We start from the raw sequence: 22,989 nt of genomic DNA, 5'->3' as shown, positions 1-22,989 counted from the left end.
GTCCAGCTGAAACTCAACTAAACTTTTTTTTTTTTACTCTTTCAACCGGCCGGACTTGGCTGTGTGCGTCCACTGACACATTGGTGGAGTCCAGTTGGATTTGGATGGATCGCTGGGGCAGTGGTCCAGCTGAAACTCAACTGAACTTTTTTTTTAACCTCTTTCAACCAGCCGGGCTCGTACGCACTTCCGCTGACGCAGCGGCTGAGTCCAGTTGAGCTTGGGTGGATCGCTGGAGCAGTGGTCCAGCCAAAGCTCAACTGAACTTTTTTTTTTTTAACTCTTTCAACCGGCCAAGTCAGCGCGCGGCTGGCAATCCAAATTGGACCGTCGGCCGTGAGCATTCGCCGACACCATCAAAAGCCTGACACCAACCCAGCCTGTCCATCCAGCACATTATTTTGGCCCGGCCCAAATTCCGGGCAGGGCCGGGCGCAGACTCGGGTTAGAAATGACATTTCTATGAAGAACTCAAAATACCACTCAGTTCAATGTTTGCTCGCTGAGGATGGACAAAGCAAAAACACTCTGCAGTCCTAAATCTCATTCAGGAGACATTTCCCAGGCTCTTATGTCTGACACACTCCTGCCTCTCTGTCTCTAATAGGGGCCCCTGGGTCTCCATACACCAAACCAACATTGAGAACTGGTGGCTGGTCTCTTCGGTGCATCTCTTAATGTAACCAGTATCTGGGGACATAAATAAACGTATGCACAAAAGAATAAGAAAAGGCCATTTCTGTCAATGCAGGCTCTGCTGATTGATGAAGTCTGTACAAGACAAAAAAAAAAGACTAACAGACTCAAATAAAAAAGTCTAAAAAAGCATGGGCAACAGTTTGAATTCACAGTGAGAGATTAAATGTGAATGTTTTACCAAAACTGTTGCTAAATTTGCAACATTTGAACAAATGCAACAGCAATCTGTGGACATCCATTCCTACAGGCTGGTGGTGCTTGGCTGCTTTTCTATTTGACACCAGTAAAAACTTTCTGGTTTTTTTCTGAGACTTTTGTCTCTAATGCATTAATATTATTATTACCAATATTTAGTTGTTTTTGACCCAGATGAGGGAACTGTGTCAAAAATTAGAAATTCTCTCCACTCCAAAGTGTAGTAATCAATCATATCCAAAAAGTTAACTCACATTGGTAATAAAAGCTGTACAGCTCATATGCATCCTTTACGTGAGAAGTTGTATGTGAACGTATTTCTGAAACTTTTTTATTTTAATCATTTGAGCTTTTGATTTAAAACAAAACGCATCAGTTTGGCCAAAGGCACAAAGGTTGTGACCTCAGTGCATTTTACGTGGCCACAATGAACAAGAAGGTTGGATTTCAGTATCTCTCATATAATGAAAGTGTAATAACTCTCCTTTTCCTTTAAAATCAGTAACAGTGTTGCTGTTCTCATTTGATGAGAATTGAGAGCCATCACTGGACGACACAGTTTAGAGCCCATGTCTATTCATTCTTTTGTCGGTCTCTGCTTGATGCGGGGATCGTGGAGAGTGAAGAAATGATGGCTCTGTGGCATGTATAGTGTGTAGGACATGGACAAAGAGTTCAGTCCTCTGCTGAGTGTCATCTTGTCACTAATTTCTGTGTCTCTTCTCCTTCTCGTGGGTTTATCCACCCTGCTGACAGAAAAAGAATCCGCAGTACTCTGCTGACATAGGTAAGTCTTTTTTTACACACCGTGCCACTTCCAGTGCTGAGAGTTGAAGCTCGAGACTTTAACTTTCCTGCTTTGTGGCATCAGGGGTGACATGTTCATCTCTCAGTGGTCTCTCAGAGTCCAGGGGGCCTGTTTTAGTGCCTTCTCACAGTTTGTGGTCTCTAGAGATCACTATTAAAAACAGGTGTGCAAAAACATTTTCCAGTCTGTTGCCACAAGTGGTTAAGATAATAATAAATTGCAACTCTTGGAAACAGTGCAACCCATTCTCCTAAGATGTTGCAGCACTTTAGGCAACATTGTCTGAAATGCACCTTTTTGAGCTCAGGAGTTGTCTAAATACTTAAACACTGCTGAGTGTAGTGTTATAAGTTGTAGTTGTCTGTGTTTAAACGGCAACTTTGTTGGTCACAATAAACTTGGAGTATTTTTTAATTTATGCACAAACTGCTTCATCACTGCAGCACAGACACAAGTCCTCTGTTGCAGGAGGCAGTAAAAAGCAGTGCAACATTGAGGGATTGTGTCCTGCAGACCATTTTGGATCAAAATGGGGGATTGCTGGGAACAGCTGTTCTCGTTCCTCTCCCAGATTTCAAACAGACATGAGTTTTGCATATGTCTAAGGATGTTCAGTTCATAAGGTGATCGGTTGTTGCAAGTTGTATAAAAACTCAACACCCCCTTTGGTGGCAGGTTTTTCTCAAGAGACTTTTATCAGAGTGACAAGGACATCTTGGACAGTTCTAAAGTACTTCTTTGATCCTGATTGTATTTTTTTTCTCAGTGTTCACAAGAGGGGATATTCTCCAAACCGTGCCCTCTCTGAGCAAATTGTTGAAGGGGGTCACAGGGATTACTGGTAAGGAGATGAACACTTTCATTCACATGCATTAACTGTTCCTCTCTCCATATTGAAATACAAAAATGGATAAACAATAAAATTGTGTGTGCAGGCCTCCAATATGTGTGGGAGTATCGCAGTCCCAGTAAAACTGTTCAGCCACATTACCTCTGCAAGCTCTGTTCCCTGTCATGTGTGCAGCATGACATAGTTGACCACGTGAAAGGCTGGAAACACTGCTTCAAATACATGGTAGGTACCGGTACTGCTGGTTTTCTAATCTGGCAACAAATTTCATTGTTTGAGCAGTCCTCATATCCTTTCGGTCTTTCACACAGAAAAAATATCACCCTGACAAGATTACCTTTGAAGACGGAGATGTTGTGAAAGACCCTTCACTTAAAGGTCCACTCAGAACTGCTGCTGCAGAGGTGGAAAAGGCAGAAGGGAGGGGACAAATTAGAGTAAGTGACCGACTACTGCTGCAACTCACGTCGTTAATCCTTCTGGTTCGATGTAAAACTGCAATTCAAGCATGCTTTATGGTTTAATTTCATCAACTTTGTTTTTCGGCTGTATTATCTAGCACCAGTAGGGGTGCAAATCTCTGTGTCTAGCGATTCGGTTCCAATTTTTGGTGTCACAATTCGATTCAAAATTGATTTTCAATTCAGAAACGATTTTTCTATCGAAATGGTCATAAATTTTGTTTATGTAATTGACAAGATGAAAAGATTAAATAACAATGTAAACAAATAGAACATTTATTTAAAATAATACTTTTAGGTTCTTTACTGTATCAAATCTTTTTGCATCATTTTATATTTATACCAAAATCAGGAACAAATATAGGAGTGCATAAAATTCTGTAACTTAAATTACCAGTAATAGGTTAGCTTAGCTGCCTGGCTTTTTCTAAAATATATATTTTTTAAATCTAGGAATAAATCATCCATCCATCATCTTTACCCACTTCTTCCTCTTCGAGTCACGGGGGTCACTGGTGCCCATATCCAGCCATCATTGTGCGAGAGGCGGGGGACACATGGACAAGTCTCCAGTCCATCACAGACAAATAATTCAAAATATATAAATACAAAAGTAACCTAAGCCTACCATAGTGCATTAAACTTTAACTCAAAATAAAATACAGACTTCACAGTAACATTTGCTTTATTTTCAAAACTTAACCCAATATGAAATATACAGACTTCACAGTCTTAACCATATTGATTAATATTTGGTAAATCTTTAACAAAATTTCAAAACCTGTGAAAGTCTGCACAAAAACTCTTCTGAACTTTAATAATTTATACAACTATCTGTATCATTTAGAACTGTGATGGTGTTTTTATAGTAGTGTGTGTGCAGTCGATATCTCATTTCTGTTTCGTAAAGGCTTCGCCCTTTAAGGCAATCTTCAGTGAGTTTACCCCTCGCACGCACCGCAGCGCTGAAACTTTAGTCCACGCCCGTCGCCCACCTGTTGTGTGGGCCCCACCCTGGTCTGTGTAAATTGCCCTGAGACCAGGGATCGGCTCCCCTTTTTTCTTCAGCCAGCAAACACTTAAAGAAAACTAAAAGAGCAGAAGATGTCCAGCAGAGTGATTCGCCTTTGTCCAACCTGCAAGTCGGGGTACATCCTCAGCTCCGACTTGCACGTCATCAGCGAGGGCTGCCTCGGCGCAGAACATGCAAGTAAGCCCTGACACCTCTCAAGGAGAAGCAATGCTGGACGGCCATTTTTGCTTCAGGCAAAGAGTATTTCCAGCTTCCTGGGAGATACCCGCTGGACAAGGCCCTGGGTTTCATGGGCCAGAAAATCCTGCCTCTGAATATTGCACGTCTCTGCGTTTTGCACCATTTACTGTACAGTAGTCCCTCGTTTATCACTGGGGATCCATACCCTGAAGCCCCGTGATAAGTGAAAATCAAACCGCCAAGTAGCGAAGGACTACTGTATATAGCGTTTTAAACCCCACACTCTTGCAATATTCTAAACAATGTTTCTAAACGCTGTAAAAGAGCACAGACTGTCATGATCTCAGCTCTCTGCCACCTGTTAGCGCTCTCGGCCACGCCCGCTTCTCCGCTGCAGAGCGGAGGTCTGACACTGGGAAGCTTCGTCTGCAGCTGTGGGCTGCACACAGGTGTAGCAAGGGCTAAATAATTTAAAATAATTTATTTAAAATAAAAATTTCATGCCGATTGTGCAGCTCATCAATCAGTCAGCCAATTATGTCATGTCCAATCTTATTTTGAAAAACAGCAATAGAGGGAGTCCACGAAAACAAACCGTGAAGTAGCGAGGGACCACTGTAATGGGAAATGCCAAACTAAACACTGGTGCTGTTGAGTTACATGCCATACTTTTGTTCCACCATGCTGGCAGCCATAACTAACAGCAAGCACTGTGGCATCATCTGCCTGTACAGCACAGACAAGTAACAAAATTATAGAAACATCTTGGTGTGAACACAAATTAAAGTTTTTGTTTCTTAAATCATTTTATATTTTTGTATTGGATTTACTCATAAATGAAACATGATTATAAATGTGTCTTTTTGTTTGTGGCTTTTAGGTGATTATAAAGGAGCCCTTTGACGTCTTTTGTTTCAAAAATTTCCGTAAGTTATTTTGCTGTGCTTACACTGAAAAGCTTTTGTTCATCCATCCATCCATCCATTTTCTTTACCCGTTTATTCCATTTTGGGTCACGGGGGTCGCTGGTGCCCATGTCCAGCAATCACTGTGCGAGGGGCAGGGTACACCCTGAACGGGTCGCAAGTCCATCACAGGGCCACATAGAGACAAACGAGACAAACAACCATTCACTCTCTCACGCACACCTAGGGACAATTTAGAGTTACCAATCAGCCTAACATGCATGTTTTTGGACTGTGGGAGGAAACCGGAGTACCCGGAGAAAACCCACGCATGCACGGAGAGAACATGCAAACTCCACCCAGAAAGGCCCCTGGACCGGGGTTTGAACCAGGGACCTGCTCGATGAGAGGCAGCAGCTCTACCAGTTGCGCCACCGTGCTGCGCTTTTGTTCATATAATTATTAAAACAAATATTAAATATTTTAACTAGTAGCTGACAGTACTTTTAGTTTTGTTGGAAAGAACATATATGAAGTCTTAATAGTGGTGACTCCTGAAGGAGAGCAGCTGAAATAAAAAAAAGTCTTAGTAGCAGTATTAAAGGAATCAGCGTTTCTCTGCTAAGGGATACTTCTAATGGCTATAATTCAATAATTTTTACAAATAATGCAATATGTTTGTTTAAAACTTTGGCATGCAAGGTGATGGGCTATATTGCATTCATTGAAATAAGCTAATTTTTTGTTTGTTTTTATTGTGGCATGCCCCTTTGCCTGTCAAGGTGGGACATATAGTATAGTCTCTGTCCATTTGTCAGTAAACTTTCTCTTGTCCTGACCATAACTTCTGATGGAAATAATTTAATTAAACACCATACACATACAGTGGAAAAAAATAATTATTTGATACTGAATTTTGAACAGGTTATGAAAACACGCTATATTGATCTGACTCCAAAACACCTGTTCAGCGCTCTTCATTGGATCAGAAAGGAGGAGGACGCCGAGGATCTAGTTAACTCGATTTATTAGCAGATTGAGAACAGCTTCAGAAATAAATGCAGTTACAGAGTCTCAGTTCAGTAATCTATCCTTAACACCAACATTAAGCTGGGTCGGTTCACAAAGTCTGAACCCCATCTATCTGCTCCTGAACCCTTTTAAAGGAAATAGTAGGTTGATCTCTAGATGGGGCAGCACTCTTGGCACTTGATTTTGCATGTTCACACAGCCAGCTTTGTGGGCTGGAGTGTTTCCTGTTATTCAACAGAGTTCTGCAGAGATGTTACGAAAGATAGCAAAATAGCTTGTGGTATTCAGTTTTTTGGTGTCTCCTCAAATTGAAGAAATCCTTTGGATGAAGGACGAAAGTCTCAGGAAAAAATAAGAAAGAAACCGTCCAGATGATTTGACTGAACACTGTTGGATTTTTACCTGGATTATTGAGCATGAACTTTGGTATAGCGAGAGAAACACAGAAAGAGGAGCACATCTCTAATGCCACACAGTTTTTCTACCAAACTGCTCCCCTGACAACTGCTAGCACTGACTTAGCGCTAAGCTTGTCACGCGCAATACAGACCCGCTAGCTAAAAAGCTACAGAGGTAGCGCTCCGTTTCCCTCACACTGAGCTGAGCAAGCTCATAGATGTGCAATAGTGGATCATTTTCCTCAATAAATAAATGAGAAAGTATAATATTGTGTCTCGTTTGTTGAACTGGGTTCTCTTTATCTACTTTTAGTACTTGTGTACAAATCTGATGTTTTAGGTCACATTTATGCAGAAATATAGAACATTTTAAATGGTTAAACTTTCAAGCACCACTGTAGTCATTTTGCCAGTGTAGAAATGGTTGTAGCTCCTATTGTCGTTTTTTTTCTTTGTCCTGTCCTATGCACTGTTCCATGATTCATATGAATATGAATACTAATACTGTGAACTCCTGTGAACTTGCAGGGTCTGCCATTCCTAAAGTAGGGCCTCCAAATCAAGAGATGGAACTGATGGGCCCCTCCTTTGGTGAGCTGTTTGCACTACATTGCCTGTTGTAAATTTGTTTGATATCATTGTATTTATTTTTGTATGTAATTATTCCCCAGCTCCAAGGTACCATGACTCTGGGTTTTCAGGAGAGTTTTCCCGTCATGGTGGTCCATTCTCAGACTATGAAGAGCCTGGGAATAGGGCCTACATGTCGAGAGAAACTTTTTCTGGCCCCGATATGGATCAAGGACCTTTCTCAGATGATATGGGTCAATGCCCTCCTAGAGGTGGAAATGGTTTTGGTCCTGGTGGTGGAAGAGCTGGCTATGGTAGGAGTGGACCGCAGGATGAGGGCCCTAGTAAAATGTATCCTGAGAAGTACCAAGGCAACCAGATGGGGGACAACTTCAACGACAGACCAGAAGAAAGATCTGAAGGGATGGAAGCATCTTCAAGCAGCAGCCTTCCGAATACTCTCCTCAGATATCTGGTGAGTATTATCCAGAAAGCTGACTTTTAAATCAACAAGATGGATATTAGTCCATCGCTGCTGTTCGTGGGGTTTTGTTGATTTTTTTGCCATCGAGGTGTTAAAAGTTTTCCATCTTTTTAGGACACTTTCCAAATAGAGAGTGAGACCGATGCACAGTTGGTGCTTAAGGTGACACAGAAATTAACAGATGTGTTGATGGAATACAGACTGCGGAGCGTATCGGAGGTATGAAGCTCGTTTTTCATTAACTATATTAAAACTAAATATTTATTTTTAAAAACTATATACTGAAGATCATTGTAACCAAAATGACTGTTGTATGAAAATTTGGTCTACTCTGCTTTGTACTGTGTAAAACCAGATGAGCAATGAGCATTTTTTTTAACGTGTACTAGTTTTTTTTGGGTTTGCAAATGGAAATGTGACTTCCATTTTCTCTTCAGAGTTCCAATCGTAACTCTTCAATGAGCGGCGATGACCGATACGCCGCCACGCTCTCAGGTACAAGAGCAGCAATTCTCCGTTAAAACCTAAATCTTATTCATCCAACCAAGTCGCACAGTCTGAACAACTTTTATTTGTCAAAGTGCTTACGTAAACTGCTTCACAAAAGGAAGGAAGGCAAAAAAATTACACCATCTTAAACAAACGGTCAACTGTAAAGTTAAAATGAAGTTCATACACAAATGTAACTTAATTTTTAAACAAGGTTTACAAAACAACTGCCTTAACATACTTGTAACAATATGATTGTAGGAACCTTCAGGTCAAATGAATCTCATTTTTTGGATCGTCTCTCTGCAGGTCCGTCCAGGTATGCAGATGGTCCACCCAGGTATTACAACTGAAGTGAGAGACAAGGGCCGCAATCTTCTTCTCTTATCATCTATCCTAGATGCACATCATTTCCAGCTGTCCAGTTTAAATGTTTTTATGCTTGGTTGTGTTATTTTTTATAATTTTCTGATGATACAAAAATGGCATAAAATAACCATGGCAGGTTTTAGTTACCTTTTGTCTGTATTACAAAACATCTTTTTCTCCTAGATCTAATAAAAGTTGTTAAAAAAAATTATGTAATATTCAATTTTTTTTTATAATGAACATACCTTACTTTTAAAACATCTTTGATACGTTTGTGCAGTAAAATCATGTGTTCCAAAAAAAAAAACAACTTTACATTTCCTTGCAAAGCAGGTTTATGCACATTTAGATTTACAGAACAGTGACAGAATGTCAAAAAACAAATAACATTTCCTTCCGTTGAACTTTTTTTTATTATTATTATTTTAATATCCTCTTGCATGTAAAGGCTGCAGCAACTTTAAAAAGAATAGCATTTGCGCAATGAAATTTTTTCCACTGGAAAGATCTTAGTTAATTGTACTATGGGTGTGCATCATCAGGGTTTTGTTTATTCCTCAGTATGTGCAGACCGTAAACCAAGAGAAGGTTTAAAACTTGATTCTTCGAAATTTCTTCCAGCCAAACGTCAACCAAAAAAGCAAACAATGTTCTTAAAATGTTCAAAAGGAACTGCGCTGGACAGTCAAAAGTCAAACTCTTACCAAAACGTCTTCCATTTGTGTCATGCTCATGCGAGTAATTAGTACGTTGGTCCCCAGAAAGTCCTCACCGTGGATCCTCTGAGTTTGTGCAGCTAGCTTTTCTGAGCGGAACTGGATCACAGCTTCACCGAAGCCATTGCCATCATTGTCATGCAGTAAAATTATGTCACCGGTCTTCACCTTAAATTGGCAGAAAAGTCTTTTTATTTGACTTTTCTGCACATCTGCAGGCATGTTTCTTACAAACGGGCACATCTGAACGGCTTGGTCCAGGTTTTTGTTTGGCAATTCTTCCGGCGCAGCTGAATCGAATTCCCTTCTGCTAAACGTTCTTGGATCTGTCAGACCAGACCTTTGATACTTTTGTGCGATCTTTTGAGAGCATTTTGGTCATGTCCTTTCTGGTGATTGATGAGACCTCAATGGTATCAGAGCCCACATGGCAACCAGAGAGATTCATTGCGTAGTCAAAGTCCTCAACGCTGTTGAACATAAGAAAGGCTTTATCTGTCCTGCTGCTACTTTGATCAAGCAGATGAAGCACATTTGTGTGTGAAAGGTTTGGACACTGAAACAATTCTTTAATCTCAGTTTTTGTCATAGTACAAGGTAGATTGCTGACCATGACAATGTACTCCTTTGACTGTGGTATCCAAGTATTTGAAAGAGCATCATTTTTATGCCTTTTTGATGGTTTCAGTGGAAACGGTTTGGCAGTTTTCCTCTTGAGCTGCAGCACAGAGTCCTTGTTTGCACTTTCCTTTATGCGTTGCCTAGGGTCGTTTCTAACCAAAACTTCTAAAGCATTTTTGCATTCTTCGAGGGCACTTAGCCACATTTTTTCATCCGCTCCACGTACTTCCACACAGATGGAGCCAAGTAACCGTTTGTTGAAGTGCAGGGCATCAAATGCATCTCGCATTTTTGTGAACATCACTAGACAACCACGACTGGGCCCCAACCTAACATTCACTATGGCTTCCTGTACAGTCAACCCTTTGAAGAATTGGCAAATATCTTCCTTTGTAGTAGACTCTGGCAGACCAAATAACCGGACATAACCTGGCTTCGTTTCTTCTGGCGTCTCCACCTCTTCAGGTAATGTGCGCTTGTTCGCATTAAAATCAACTCCTGGTATTGTAGTTTGTGATGACTGGAGACCTTTAAGGACTGTACAAATTCCAAGAAGAAATGCAGTGCCAGAATCTATAGGGTTTTCATTTGATGCAGGAACATTTGAAGTACTGGCACACGACTCCTGATTGTTTGTGTGTGGTAAATTAGCTGTATCCAGATTAGGTGAACGTGCAGCAGAAGGTATTGCAGTATTATCCTCATGATGACTTGATGTACTATTTGAATCAGATTGCGGCTGTGGCTTCAACACAGTGTGCCGAGACTTCTTTGTTTTTATTAATGTCTCCAATCTGTGCTCCAGCTGTGCCATGCTGCTTTTCTTCAGAATCACCTTAGACCCTTTAATGGCCTCTCCAGTTTGAATCATGGCGAGCTGTGCCTCTCTTTCGGTGTTAAATGCAATAAAGGCCTCACGGAGACTTCCTCCCACGATGTAAATCCCCCCTTTAGGGATGTGCAGAGACTTGAAGAACGATCGTATATCATCAGCGTCTGCCTTCTCATCCAGGCCTTGAAGTCGCAGGATTACGGTCATTTTCTCATACAGGCTGGATGGCGTCTGAAACTTCTGAGAGCCGGTGGTGGAGGAAATAAAAGCCGAGAACACAAGTAGTAAGAAAAAGTGTTTACAAGAGGAAACGCCACGAAAATCTTAAGCTAAAGGAGGAAAGATGGGGAGAAAAAAAAGAGTGGAAAAAAGCATGTTTTACTACCAATGTAAAACACATATACTCACATTAATCGTTCAAGATATTGTATAAAAGTGTTTTTGTCAGCGTCTCGTTAAAATGTTGTCATGTGCTGAGAGGGGGAAAAAAAAAGGCGGAATTTTCTTATTCTTCTGCGCTGTTTGCGCTCCTTTTATAGTCTGAGACGAGCCTGAGCTCACTACTGACACCTGCTGGTCAGGAATGTGAACTGCTCGTTGTGTCCCGCACTGACTGCGTTCTTGTGCTTCATTTAAATAAATGTGGTCGCGTTTATTTGCTTCTCATGAGCAGATTCACGGCACAGCAGAACGCAACACAAGGGTTAGTTGGTAAAAAATGTAATCCTTAAATGCATCGATCAAAACTGAAGTGCAGCGTTTCTTGCAGGAATGCACATCGCACGACGCCTCTGTGGTTGGTTTTAGACCAAACTTGTGATTAGAAAAAATACTTAGTTTCTTTTTAAACCTTGGGAAATACTGAGACTCAATGGAATTAACCTTTATGAATAAAGGTTGAATCAGAGCCCTATAAAGGGCTCTCTGGCGCTGGGTTGAATCAGGGTTGAATCAGGTTGAATGAATGAATGAAGCGTAAACTGAGCGATATCGCGAGATGTCACGATAATGAAAGTTGAGCTCTATATCTAAATGAATAACTGTTGTTGTGTTTGTTAATGTCAGTTAACTGTTTAAGACATTGTGAACAGACATCTAATGATAATTCCCTGAAAGTTTTATTTAAATCATCCCAGTGGCACATTAAATATTTTGCTGACAGTAAGGTAACGTTTGAAACAAATATGCTCTCTGTTTGCACTCAGAATGTGTGTTAGGGATCAGTCTCAGCTACTGCCACAACAAAGTTTAACTCCTTAGCTGTAAAGTTGTTTGAGTTACAGCAATTTAACTTTTTGCCATTTAGAAAGAGCAAGTCTTATTTAAACTGAACTGATGACAATGATAGACAAATCTGAAAAAAAATTATAAACAAAAAGCATTAATATCTTTAGACTTTGTCTCATCAGCTCAATATTATTTGTTTCAAGATATCTAATGCATTTTTTGCTTTATACTCATAAATCATTATGGTTAAAAAATTATTAAAAAGTTACTTGATCTAAAAAATTGTGTTGTCTGTATTTTTGAGAACACATCTTCATACATTAAAGGAAGTCCAGAAATAGAGATTCATGCAAAGATGCTGTTTGCATTTCCTGTCAAAAAGTCCCTATGACATTCAACAGCTGTGTTTTGATGTGTACTTATCTTGCTAATTTGTTATCCAAGTTTACAGTCAATTAATTATGCTGTAACCTCCTAAGACCTGAACTATTGCATATGTGTATGCCAGGTCCTAGGGGGTGAAAGATAATATGCTTTAGATTTTCCTATCTGGGTTATTGAGCATGCATCAGAATATGCTTTAAAAGGTCCCCTGAAATTGTTTTCCCAATAAAAAATGGTACCAAAACTCTCGTGATACAATAATTGTAGAGTAAAAGCTACCAGAGTCAGCTGCACAGTTTAAAAAGGTTTATTCACTGCCTCAACAAAATACAGGTCAGCCAACAAGCCTTGAGTCAAGGTCCCAGCAACATTGACTAACACTAACAATGTGATAAAGCACATTATATAGGGTTCAAAATCTCCTCCTCTTTGGGTGGGTGATTCCCCCCTTGGGGTCTGGTCCATCTGTCTTTCTTATTTTTATCTTCTGGCTCCGGCTGTACTATGGTGTCATTTTCCAGCTGGACTGTGCAAACTTCCCATCTGGTCACAGACACACTATTGGTCCCTGTTTGTTTCTCCTTTCACATGAGGGGTCGTGACACAAGTTCATTCTTTCCCCCCCTCAAGATAGACTTATGATACCATTTATAACACAACCTGCTCTGTTGTTTAAAAAAAAAAACTTTAATTTTTGTTTTTATTTTACACTAAATACTTGTACTTCTATAACTTCAGTGCATATAATTTCACAGTGATCACATCTGATAGACTACATACACCTTGTAAATATGGCTTGATATCAACTGAACTCGACATGGAGGTAGTTGGAGTGAGGACAGAGGATGGAGAGGACAGAGTGTGAGGAAGAAGAACGATTCGCTGTGGCGACAACCCCTTAAGAGGGAAAAGCCAAAAGAAGAACTCACACATACCAAATACATCTCATTGAAGACGCGCTTTAGCCTCTGCCTTTATTAGGACACAAGTGACCTCATGATCTTCTGCTTCATGCCTTGATACCTGCCTATTGTTATCCTGCACCAGAGCTGAGTTCAGACACAGTTCATCCACACAGTTCTTATAGACAAACTCTCAGTTATATGTTTAATTCATACATTAAAACATGGCTTTTATAGTCATCCTCTACAGTTTCCCATCATAAATTATTCCAGATTAATCTGTTAAAAACCCTAAATACTCTGTTTACAAGATCATATGTTTTAGGTGCAGTTTCTAATTATAATCACCTTTTCTGTTTGGCTTAATGTCTTACGTGCTTTGCTATCGTTTGCAGTTTTCTCAGAAACTTTCTTAGCTGCTGTTGATTAACTGATTGGAAATGGCAGCCTTATAAAAACATTTGATCCATTTTCTTGCTTTACTGGTTTTGTTTATCAGTTTTGGTAAACAATTTTTCGCCACCAGTCATCCAAGCCTCCTATCGAACTTGGGAGTGTCACCTTACTACACGATTCACTCTGATATCAAGTGGCTACAAATACTTTGTTGTGCCCTCAGGGAGGGGCACAAGTTCCCCCTCCTCGTTCTCTCCTCCACTCCTCGTTTCATTGGTCCACTGTGACCGGCTTAATAATTTCATAGGTCAGATTTTATTTTATTTTTTTACCTTTATTTATACAGGTAGTCTCATTGAGTCACAAGGACACCCCCAGGAGAGATGCGTATTGGGCAGCTATGCGAGTGTCCGGGTGTGACGAGGCTAAATATTTTGGTGGCAGGAAGCTCGTTAGCCTGTCAAAAAACAAAAATCCATAAATTAGCCACAGCATTGTATAAGCCGCTGTGTTCAAAGCCTGTAAAAAAAGTAGCGGCTTATAGTCAGAAAATTACGGTAACAAATAATAATAAAATTAATTCGATAAAATACAGGAATAAATGTGAGTTTTTACTTTTATGGATATGGAACTTAGCAAAAAAATAAAATCAGATTGATGAGAAATATGTGAGAGGAGTGCTTTCGTCTTGAAATCTAGGGTACCAAACAGAACATTTTCAAAATGGAGAAGGAAACCTGGTTGGATATTATTGGATATCAGAGCAACAATGTCCTTCCAAAAATTCCGAGTACATTTCCAAAAAAAGATGAATACAATGTCTCTGCAACGCTTGATATCAATGTCAGCTTTGTATTTCTGAAGAAAGTGCTTGGTTGGATAAAACTTGTTAATTAATTTAAAATAAACTTCTTTGACTTTATTAGTGAGCAAAAAAAAAAAAATGTGCGGGAGAGACCAGACTTACCCAATTAATAAGTTTATGCACAACAGTTTTCCACTAAATGATGGATGAGTTCTGCGTCTCACTAATGTTTTCTGTGACCTTAGATAGAGAACTTTACTAATTGGCTTTTATGTATGTGAATGTTCCTGTAAAGTGCCCTGAGACAACTAGTTGTGATTTGGCGCTATAAACTGAATTGAATTGTGACGTCATCACGCACGTTGAAGGATTGTGGGTAAAACGGATGACGGTTGTTTACCATGGCGACGGGGACGCCTCTGCTTGTTGTTAATGTTCACCGAACGCTTTTAACATTGTTGTTTTTAATGTATATCGGTCACATTGACTGTCAACAGTTTATCATCCCCTTTACGGCCCCTTCAGACTGTGGCGCGGAGGAATTCTTCGACATTTCGAGTTTGTCGTGCGCGAAGTGTGGTTCAAATCAGCGACAGAGCACAACAGGTCTGTTTTTTTTTTATCTTACAACATAGTTACAAACGACTTCACATACTAAACATTACGTAATAGTTCTACTTTTCGGAGTAATATGGTCCGTCACGCAAACCTTAGCGTGCTAGCTACTAGTACCTAACTGCTAGTTTACTGCTAACGTTTTCAAATTGCTGTACCAGTCCACTGGAAAAAATGTAATGACTGTTAAATGTGCAGATGTTTTTTTTTTTTTGGTTTTTTTGCTATTTTTGTGTTTCATCTATATCCCCCACTGATAGACAAATAATTGTTCCTTATCTGAAAGTGTTTGGCTTTTTTGTTTATTTGTTTTTGCAGGACTGAGCTGCATTTGCCAAACTGGGTACAAAACAACAAATCTCAGCTCAGATAAAGTGTCTATTGCTTGTGACAAGTGTCCCATCGACAAGCCTGTATGTGCAAATTACCTTCAGTTTGTTTCAGTTCAAATAAAGGTCTATTATACACTGTCACCGTAACATGTAGTATGTTAATGTTTGACTAATGCTTTCTTGCTGTCTTTACAGGCAGTCACAAAGGACGGGTTTGGGTGTATTCGCTGTCCGGGCAGCCTTAGCGATGAGGGAAAATGTCTGTGCTCATCAGGAAGTATCCTGGGTTAGTCATCAATGTCAAAAGAAGTTATTGGAAAATTTGCTACAATTAATAAAATAAATCAATTGTAAAGCTTATTTGTAAAAGTTTAAAATTGAGCACAGTGTGGAAAAAAGTTAGGAAAGAAAGAATATGTCCTTTTTTCTTTATTCAGTGGAAAGAGATATTAATGGAAACCTTTTGGACGAGGCCAAATGTGAGGCGTGCAACGGGGACAGTCCTGCTCTGTCTGTACCAAATATCAGTGGCGACAGGTACATTATCACTTGGATTGACATGCAAAAAATGCTGATTAAAGTGTCTCATGTTCAGCATTTTAGATATTGTCTAATCAAGACAATAATCCTCTGGACAGATTTGTCTTTGTTGAAACATTTCATCTTTCCTGACTCAACCTGAATATTCATTACAATACATTGAATATTTGTAGGGCAGCATGGTGGCACAGTTGGTAGAGCTGCTGCCTCTCAACGAGCGTGTCGCCCCAGCTCAAAACCCAGCCGGGGGCCTTTCTGGGTGGAGTTTGCATGTTCTCTCATTGCAGTTTCCTCCCACAGACCAAAACATGCATGTTGGACTGTTTGGTAACTCTAAACTGTCCCTAGGTGTGAGTGAGAGAGTGAATGGTTGTTTGTCTCATTTGTCTCTGTGGCCCTGTGATGGACTTGCAACCTGTCTAGGGTGTCCCCCGCCTCTCACACAGTGATAGCTGGACATGGGCACCAGTGACCCTCATGACCCGAAAAGGAAGAAGCGAGTAAAAGATGATGGATGGATGGATATTCACGCATGAGCACAAGATGTTCTATATATATATCTAATGTCTTCTACTTTTGCTGAAATACTGTAAGCTTGTGTGAAAACAAAAGTGTTTAACTCTTGATAAAAATGTCTGTTTTCTTTTGGCTTAGGACCGGTATTTCAATTGTTTTATTTCTCTGTGTCTCAGATCACAAGCTCCTGACCTTTATCATTTCAGTGTTTTTTCTTTTCATAACATACTGTGTTTGGGCTTCATACTTGTTTGCTCTCACTTCAGCTTTATGATCACCGAAACTGTATTTTTATTGCACAAATGGAAAGAAGGCTGATTTTAACAAAACCATTCGTTTAAATGTGTTGTTTAGGTGTGAAAGATGTCAGGCTACATTCATAAACACCTCCTGTGTGTGTACTTCTCCTAATGTCCTGGTGAGTTCATACATCTCACTACTTTCAAACAGTGAAAATGAACACCTGTGAAAATAACATATTTCATGAGTGGTTTATAAATGCTTTTGTTTTTTGTAGGCAGGAGGATTGTGTTTCCCTTCAGGCAGCCTTTCGACTGCTGTGAACCCCAGTGTCAACTACGCTCAGCTGGTGAGACTTTTTGTCTTTCACTAGGCACAGTCATGCAGATTTTTTTCTGTTCTGATGTATCAAAACACACCTGCTGTGAAACTGGTATGTGTATGTTTTTATGTTTCTTTGTGTATGCTTTGTATGTTGTCTTAATTTATCTTTTTGTCTTATTGTACAGCACTTTGGCCACCCGTGCAGTTTTTAAAATGTGCTATAGAAATAAAGTTGATTGATTGACTGATTGATATCATCTCATGTTCTCCCCTGCAGAAGTTCAGCGTCCAGTCTGCCTGGTTTGTGGAAAACCTCTACTCGTCTTCTGCAGCATGCCTTGTAATCCTAAGAATTTTATTTCTTAAAAAACATAGTATAGTAATAATGACATTCACTAATGTTCACACATCAGATTGTAGCAAACCTGTTTAACTGAATAGTTAAATACAGCAACAATTAATAAGGTGTATAGTGTTGAATATTGAGATTTTAACACACATCAGAACCACTGTGTTCCAGTTTTATTAAGGTGATGGAAGGATTTTACTCAAATGTGAGTTCAGTTAGCTTTTTTGGTGTAAATTTATCTTCTTACAGATCTTCTCAGACCTGACAGCATGTCAGGCCCTCGGGAACATGTGCGTAATGAATATGCACTCCTTCAGTGGTCTGTCCAATGATGCTTGTGGTCTCTTCAACACTATCTTCAGATCAAAAGCCACTCTAAGCTCAGTTCAAGACATTGCTTATTGGTAACCATGTTTAGACTTTTCAATTTCTATGTACAGTATTTGTGAATCCCAGCAAGTTTGCTTTAATTTGGTTTCAGTCCAACAGTTGTGGTTTTTCTGCTTGCAGGAGAGTAAACCTTCCATGGCTTTACTACGGGGACGAGCCGGGGCTGGCAAGTCGAATACTTTTAACGGATCCCATTCCCATTGTCTTCAGCTTCAGGGGAACAAAAAAGGTAAATGGCTAACTATGTTATATTTACAAAAGAAAAGTTGCAAAGAAAGAAGGCCACAAAAATATGGTAACCACATTTAAAAGATTTCCCCATTCACTTTGGGTTTTATTTTACTTACCATAGCTGTAAAGCAGAAATTTTATCCTGATAGACTATTTGTTGTTTGTTTATGTCAGAATACAGACCTTCAGCTGCTTGTGGCTGTCTATAATGTCAGAGGAGAGTTCCTTAGATGGGAGCAATTAGGAGGAAGTAACCTGCAGGTAAGATTTCAGTATGCTTGGGATCAAATCAGAGTTTTTTTCTGGCTTCAAGCAAACAAGATTTGTGTCTTAGCTCAGACCTTTTGAGCCAAACTACCCTTCTCAATGCAGATAATTGGATCAGATGTGAACATCCAGACTTTATTGACCTTATTTGCCTGAGTTGTTGTAGTCTTGCTTTGGTTTTTCGCACCATCTTTACTTTTATAGCACCTATTGCCAGAAAGTGTCAGCAGACATTTCCATTTCCACTACAAGACTGAGGAACAGCTTCTACCCTGAGGCTGTTAGACTCATGAATATCTAACCAGGATAATCACTGTGATAAATCTCATCATGTTGCTGCTGATCTGTTCCATGTTGCTGTGTTCATTTGTACTCATCTGCTCACACAGACTCATGTTTGTGCTGCTGTTCGTCGTATTGTTTTTATGCTACTAGTGCTTAGCATATTTTTAGTTGATATTTTTCTTAGTTCATATCTTAGATCTTATTACTGTTTTTCTTTTACATTTTATTGTTGGATGTAACTGGGACCCTGAGTACACAATCTCGTTCCACCACATGTACCACATGTGGTGCGAGTGACAAATAAAGAAACTCTTGCTCTGATTTTATCATCTGAGAGTCACTTAAAGACCACTGATCCCTGAAATGTATTATTTATCCAAATAATTTGGTTTTAGAGTCAAACCTCAATTTTTTTTTTATTATTTTCAACCAGTTCGGTTTTTTTTTTACTCATGCATGTATTAGTTGCTATTCTTTTGAAATGTTTAATTCTGACTAAACTATGTAATTATTCCATGTGATTTGAATAAAATATGCATGACAGGAAAATTGTAATCACTCCACACTGTCTCCTTTTTTGTAGTTTTGTCCAGATTCAGCAACCAGACAAGCAGCAGCTTTCAGCTTTGGAACTGCTTACCAACAAAGTGTGAGTGTCTCTTGAATTGTTTAGTTAATAAAATTAATGGAAGCTATTTTTGCATCTTATATGCTGTTTGTGTGTGTGTGCAGTGTGATCTTTCCTTAGCTGCTCTTTTGGTTACACATTCTGAACCGTTGTTCTATGATGTCTTTATGGACCTCGGAGGAGGACAAAACAAAAAACTTCTTCCTCTGCCGACGTTGGTTCAAAACCAGCAATACAATGGACAATTCATCAATCAGGGTGAGATTAAATTTTTTTTAAGTTAACAAAATGCATGAATTATTTGATGAGTGTTATTTTGTTCTGTAGGTATTATGAAGAACTGGTACCTGTCTCGACGAATGTTTCTGGTTGACACCCTGAGTGGAAGGGAAAAAAGTTTAGGTTCTGTACCTAAAGTCATCCGTGTGGCCACCACAGTCAAAATAAGGTAAAACTATCAGGATGGAAAATGATGAGTCTGGGATCTTTTTCTGAAATAGAAACGATTGTATTGAAATGTGTATTTTGTAGATTCCAGCTTGTTCCGCGAACCCGAGAGGGTCAAGTATTTCCCCCTTTGATATCTGTGACTTACACAGATGTTCCCATCACAGATGTCAATACTCAAACTGTGTCTGTGAGTACATTTACACACATTTGTTATTTGTAGCCCACTGAGTTAAGGCACAGTGAACTTCACCTTAAGCATTACCACTCAGTGTCTAACCTCAAGCTTCCCCATCACATTCTTTATTTATTTTTCTAAAAAAAAAGCCTTTTTTTTAAACATGTGCTTCAAATTTATCTGTGTCCAGGTAACCTTTGCCGTGGAGTATGAGATGGATCAAACTGATGCTCGTACAAAGACAGACGTGAGTAGGGTCATGTCTGAAATGTTGAACTTAGGAAATGTTCTCGTACATGACTGATTTTGCAGCACAGAGTGACCTAGCTTCAGCGGTGGCTTTGTGTATGCAGACTGCTCTCGGTGTGTTGAGTGGGTTGGCCGTGCTCTGCGCTCTCCTAAAGACAGTCAGCTATAAAAGAAGGATTGCCTCTCCCCTCATTGATGTGGAGGTACCGTATCATCATTTAAGTCACTGAATACCATGTGTCTAAAGCTTTGAATTAGTGTTGATAGTTTGTTGATCTTTTCAGACCATTGGGAAATTTCTTTTGTTTTTTGCTGGTGATCTGGCCAATGTTTTCTTTGTTGTCACCGTGGGAACTGGACTTTACTGGCTAATCTTTTACAAGGTATGTCTCACCGGCTAAAACTCTAGATGGGGTCTCAGTAAAGTTTGCATCAATTTGTCCTTTTTTATGGAAGTTTTTTTCCTTCTTTCCTTCTATTTCACAAAATATTTCCAGACAATGTTTTTGCTTTGTCTTTGCATGGTCTCTTAACACTTTCTCTTTCCATTTCTGCATTCTTTAGACTCTGAAGGCAAGTTTTTTTTCTGCCTTTTTGCCTCTTTACCAACTTTTCTTTGTACAGATTTAACATATTGTTTTTGGCTACATTCTGAGTTGATGTGTGTGTGTGTGCGCACATATAGGCCCAACAGTTTGTATCAGTGTTGCTGCCACTACCTACTCAGGAGGAGCAGTTCGTTACGTACATCGGTTGTGCCTTTGCTCTCAAGGTAAGGTCCATTGTTGAACGGAGTGGTATTGATTTTCATTCAATTTAATTGGGTATGCGTTTTTCTTGAAATTTAAAAAAACAAGTCTTACTTTGTGTGTTTGGATCCAGGCTGTTCAGTTTCTGCACAAGCTTTACCTGCAGGTGTCAGTTGACATTTTTCTAATTGACTGGGAGAGACCTCGGAGTAAACCAAACAGATCTGTTCAAGGTACAGATAAAATTAAGTTGTCATTTTGTGAGATAATTATAGAACAGGTTTGTTTCCAGTTGAGCTTATTTTCTGCTGTTTCAGGTGTCGAGGATACAAAACATGAATCTTCTCCAGTCAGCATCTGGAGGACCTACTTCGTGGCCAATGAGTGGAACGAGCTCCAAACCATCCGCAAGATCTGCCCAACTTTTCAGATCATGGCTGTTCTCTTCTTTCTGGAAGTATATCTTACGAAAAGAAAAACATGTCTTCCTTGTTTTATTTGTGAGACTATATGTGTCTCTTTTCATCTTTGCTAACATGTTGTTTTGTATGAAGGTGCTGGGTTTCTCTAACCTGGCTCTGAGAGACCCTTGGTCAACTTTAGAGCGCCCCCCACAGGCGTACATCCCTCCTTACAGCCTGATTCTGCGATACGGTGTTGCAGCCACGCTGTGGCTCTGCATTGGACTTCTGCAAGTAAATCACTGCTTTTATCTTTCTGTTGTTTTTTATTGTCACTGCTATTGTATCTTTCACTACTATTAAGAATTCAGAGAAATATAATTTGTGAGATCCTCTTAACAGACGTGTCCCCGCAGGGGATTTTCTTCACAGTCTTTTACGAGCACTTTGTAGAGGACAAGATCCGTCAGTTTGTGGATCTCTGCTCTGTCAGTAATGTAGGTACACAAACATTTCCTTTCTAATATTTTCCATCTGTATTATTTTATTTAAAGGTGGTTTGTATATGTGTTTTGTAGATCTCTGTGATGCTGTTGTCCCATCGCTGTTTCGGGTATTACATCCATGGACGTTCAGTGCACGGCCACGCTGATTCAAACATGGAGGAAATGAACAACAATCTGAAGAGAGAGCGAGTATGTAAACAAACTACTTTTTCTACCTGATATAAATGATCGATATTACAACTTTATTATTTTGATCTTCGTTCTTCCTGTGTTAAGGAGTCTCTGTGTGGTCAACGGGGTCTGGTTCCCAACTCGGACATTCAGACATTTCAGGTGTCTATCACCAACCGTCTGAGGATGCAGTATGACAGGATACAGGATTCACTCAGCAGGGTATGGGCTCCATCGTGTTTGTTTCTTCTGTTTCAAACTTCATATTAAAAAATATACCCAAACTTCTGTTTCAATGGTTCCTGTTCCTCAGAGGAACAGACCTTCACGGCTGATGGATGCATCCACAGCCAACTTATCAGAGCTGCAGGTCAGAGCCTACAACACCATGAACCACTTCCTGGGGTCTGTTATTGACCATGTAAGCACAAAGAAACTCACTTAGTTGGCCTGACTGCATGTATGTTTGTCAAGCAGATTTGATGCAGTTCATGTTTGTTTTTTTGTGTTTGTGTTAAATTGTTTACCCCAGAGCCATTCTGACATGGACTACACAGTGAGGGATAAGCTGTTGTTTGAGAGGGTCTTGGGGATGGAGTTCATTGAAGCAAGTGATAAAAGCTTGTTTTATAACGGTAACAAACTTACATTGTTTTATTTTTATTGCCTTTTTTATTTGCATGTCTATATATAAGATGCATTTCTGTCTGCAGATGAGGCCCACTCCTTCAGTAATGTGCTGTTTTATGGAAATGAGGCCACGCTGCTGATCTTTGACACTTTATTCTTCTGTGTTGTTGACCTGGGATCTCAGAACTTTGTGCTTGCAGCTGTGCTCACATACATACAACAAACGGTCAGTATATGATGTTTGTGCAGAGTGTTGTCTTCTCTGAGCAAAGTAAAGCATGAGGATTTGAAATTGTTTTGTGTTTTGCAGCTATTTTGTTTGCTTCGCAACAGTCTTGGAAGGAGGAACCTCGTCAATAAAACACTGGTGGATAAGAGATTTCTGATATAAACGTTTGCTGTTGTGTTTTTAAATTTCGTAAAGTGGCATTTCTTACACATGTGTTTAATTTTACATGTTGCTCATATTGTTTTGTATTTTCCACAAAGTGTACAATGTTTTCACTGCTGTATTGGATTAAACATGTTTGTTTCTGAAAACATTTCTTTTTTTTAAATTGATTAAATTGTTTTGATATAAAGCCA

The 22,989-nt window shown here is 39.6% G+C and overlaps 3 protein-coding genes across 3 annotated transcripts in view; 2 read left to right on the top strand and 1 right to left on the bottom strand.

Moving 5' to 3' along the window:
* The window catches only part of si:ch211-197h24.6, an 11,276-nt gene extending 2,608 nt beyond the window's left edge, over positions 1-8,668 (top strand). The window contains exons 3-12 of the mRNA XM_037676316.1: positions 1,651-1,681; positions 2,469-2,543; positions 2,638-2,777; positions 2,864-2,989; positions 5,107-5,152; positions 7,090-7,152; positions 7,233-7,606; positions 7,730-7,834; positions 8,053-8,110; positions 8,414-8,668. Coding sequence (XP_037532244.1) covers positions 1,651-1,681; positions 2,469-2,543; positions 2,638-2,777; positions 2,864-2,989; positions 5,107-5,152; positions 7,090-7,152; positions 7,233-7,606; positions 7,730-7,834; positions 8,053-8,110; positions 8,414-8,457 — 1,062 coding nt within the window. The 3' untranslated portion in view covers positions 8,458-8,668. The remainder of the gene's footprint in view (positions 1-1,650; positions 1,682-2,468; positions 2,544-2,637; positions 2,778-2,863; positions 2,990-5,106; positions 5,153-7,089; positions 7,153-7,232; positions 7,607-7,729; positions 7,835-8,052; positions 8,111-8,413) is intronic.
* Positions 8,669-9,433: 765 nt separating this feature from the next.
* rbm12ba (RNA binding motif protein 12Ba) lies at positions 9,434-11,123 on the bottom strand. The gene is made up of 2 exons (XM_037676311.1): positions 11,051-11,123; positions 9,434-10,882 (listed from the first exon to the last, which is right to left on the bottom strand). The coding sequence occupies exon 2, from the start codon at positions 10,847-10,849 to the stop codon at positions 9,500-9,502; it is 1,350 nt and encodes a 449-aa protein (XP_037532239.1). The 5' UTR covers positions 10,850-10,882; positions 11,051-11,123; the 3' UTR covers positions 9,434-9,499.
* Positions 11,124-14,736: 3,613 nt separating this feature from the next.
* Positions 14,737-22,795, top strand: tmem67 (transmembrane protein 67). Its single transcript, XM_037676300.1, has 28 exons — positions 14,737-14,962; positions 15,290-15,384; positions 15,499-15,589; positions 15,741-15,840; positions 16,714-16,777; positions 16,877-16,948; positions 17,201-17,263; positions 17,522-17,676; positions 17,783-17,891; positions 18,068-18,154; positions 19,029-19,094; positions 19,178-19,331; positions 19,401-19,521; positions 19,605-19,710; positions 19,889-19,945; positions 20,052-20,150; positions 20,232-20,330; positions 20,633-20,719; positions 20,830-20,929; positions 21,014-21,153; positions 21,251-21,391; positions 21,514-21,594; positions 21,676-21,792; positions 21,880-21,996; positions 22,088-22,195; positions 22,307-22,409; positions 22,488-22,630; positions 22,715-22,795. Exons 1-28 carry the CDS (start codon positions 14,758-14,760, stop codon positions 22,793-22,795), a joined length of 2,961 nt encoding a protein of 986 aa, XP_037532228.1. The 5' UTR covers positions 14,737-14,757.
* The last annotated feature ends 194 nt before the right edge of the window (positions 22,796-22,989 follow it).

Source organism: Nematolebias whitei, chromosome 5 (assembly GCF_014905685.2).
Source record: "Nematolebias whitei isolate Nwh7 chromosome 5, NemWhi1, whole genome shotgun sequence".
Taxonomy (NCBI): Eukaryota; Metazoa; Chordata; class Actinopteri; order Cyprinodontiformes; family Rivulidae; genus Nematolebias; species Nematolebias whitei.
The sequence above is the reverse complement of the archived record's forward strand: the minus strand, read 5'-3'. Positions and strand labels throughout refer to the sequence as shown.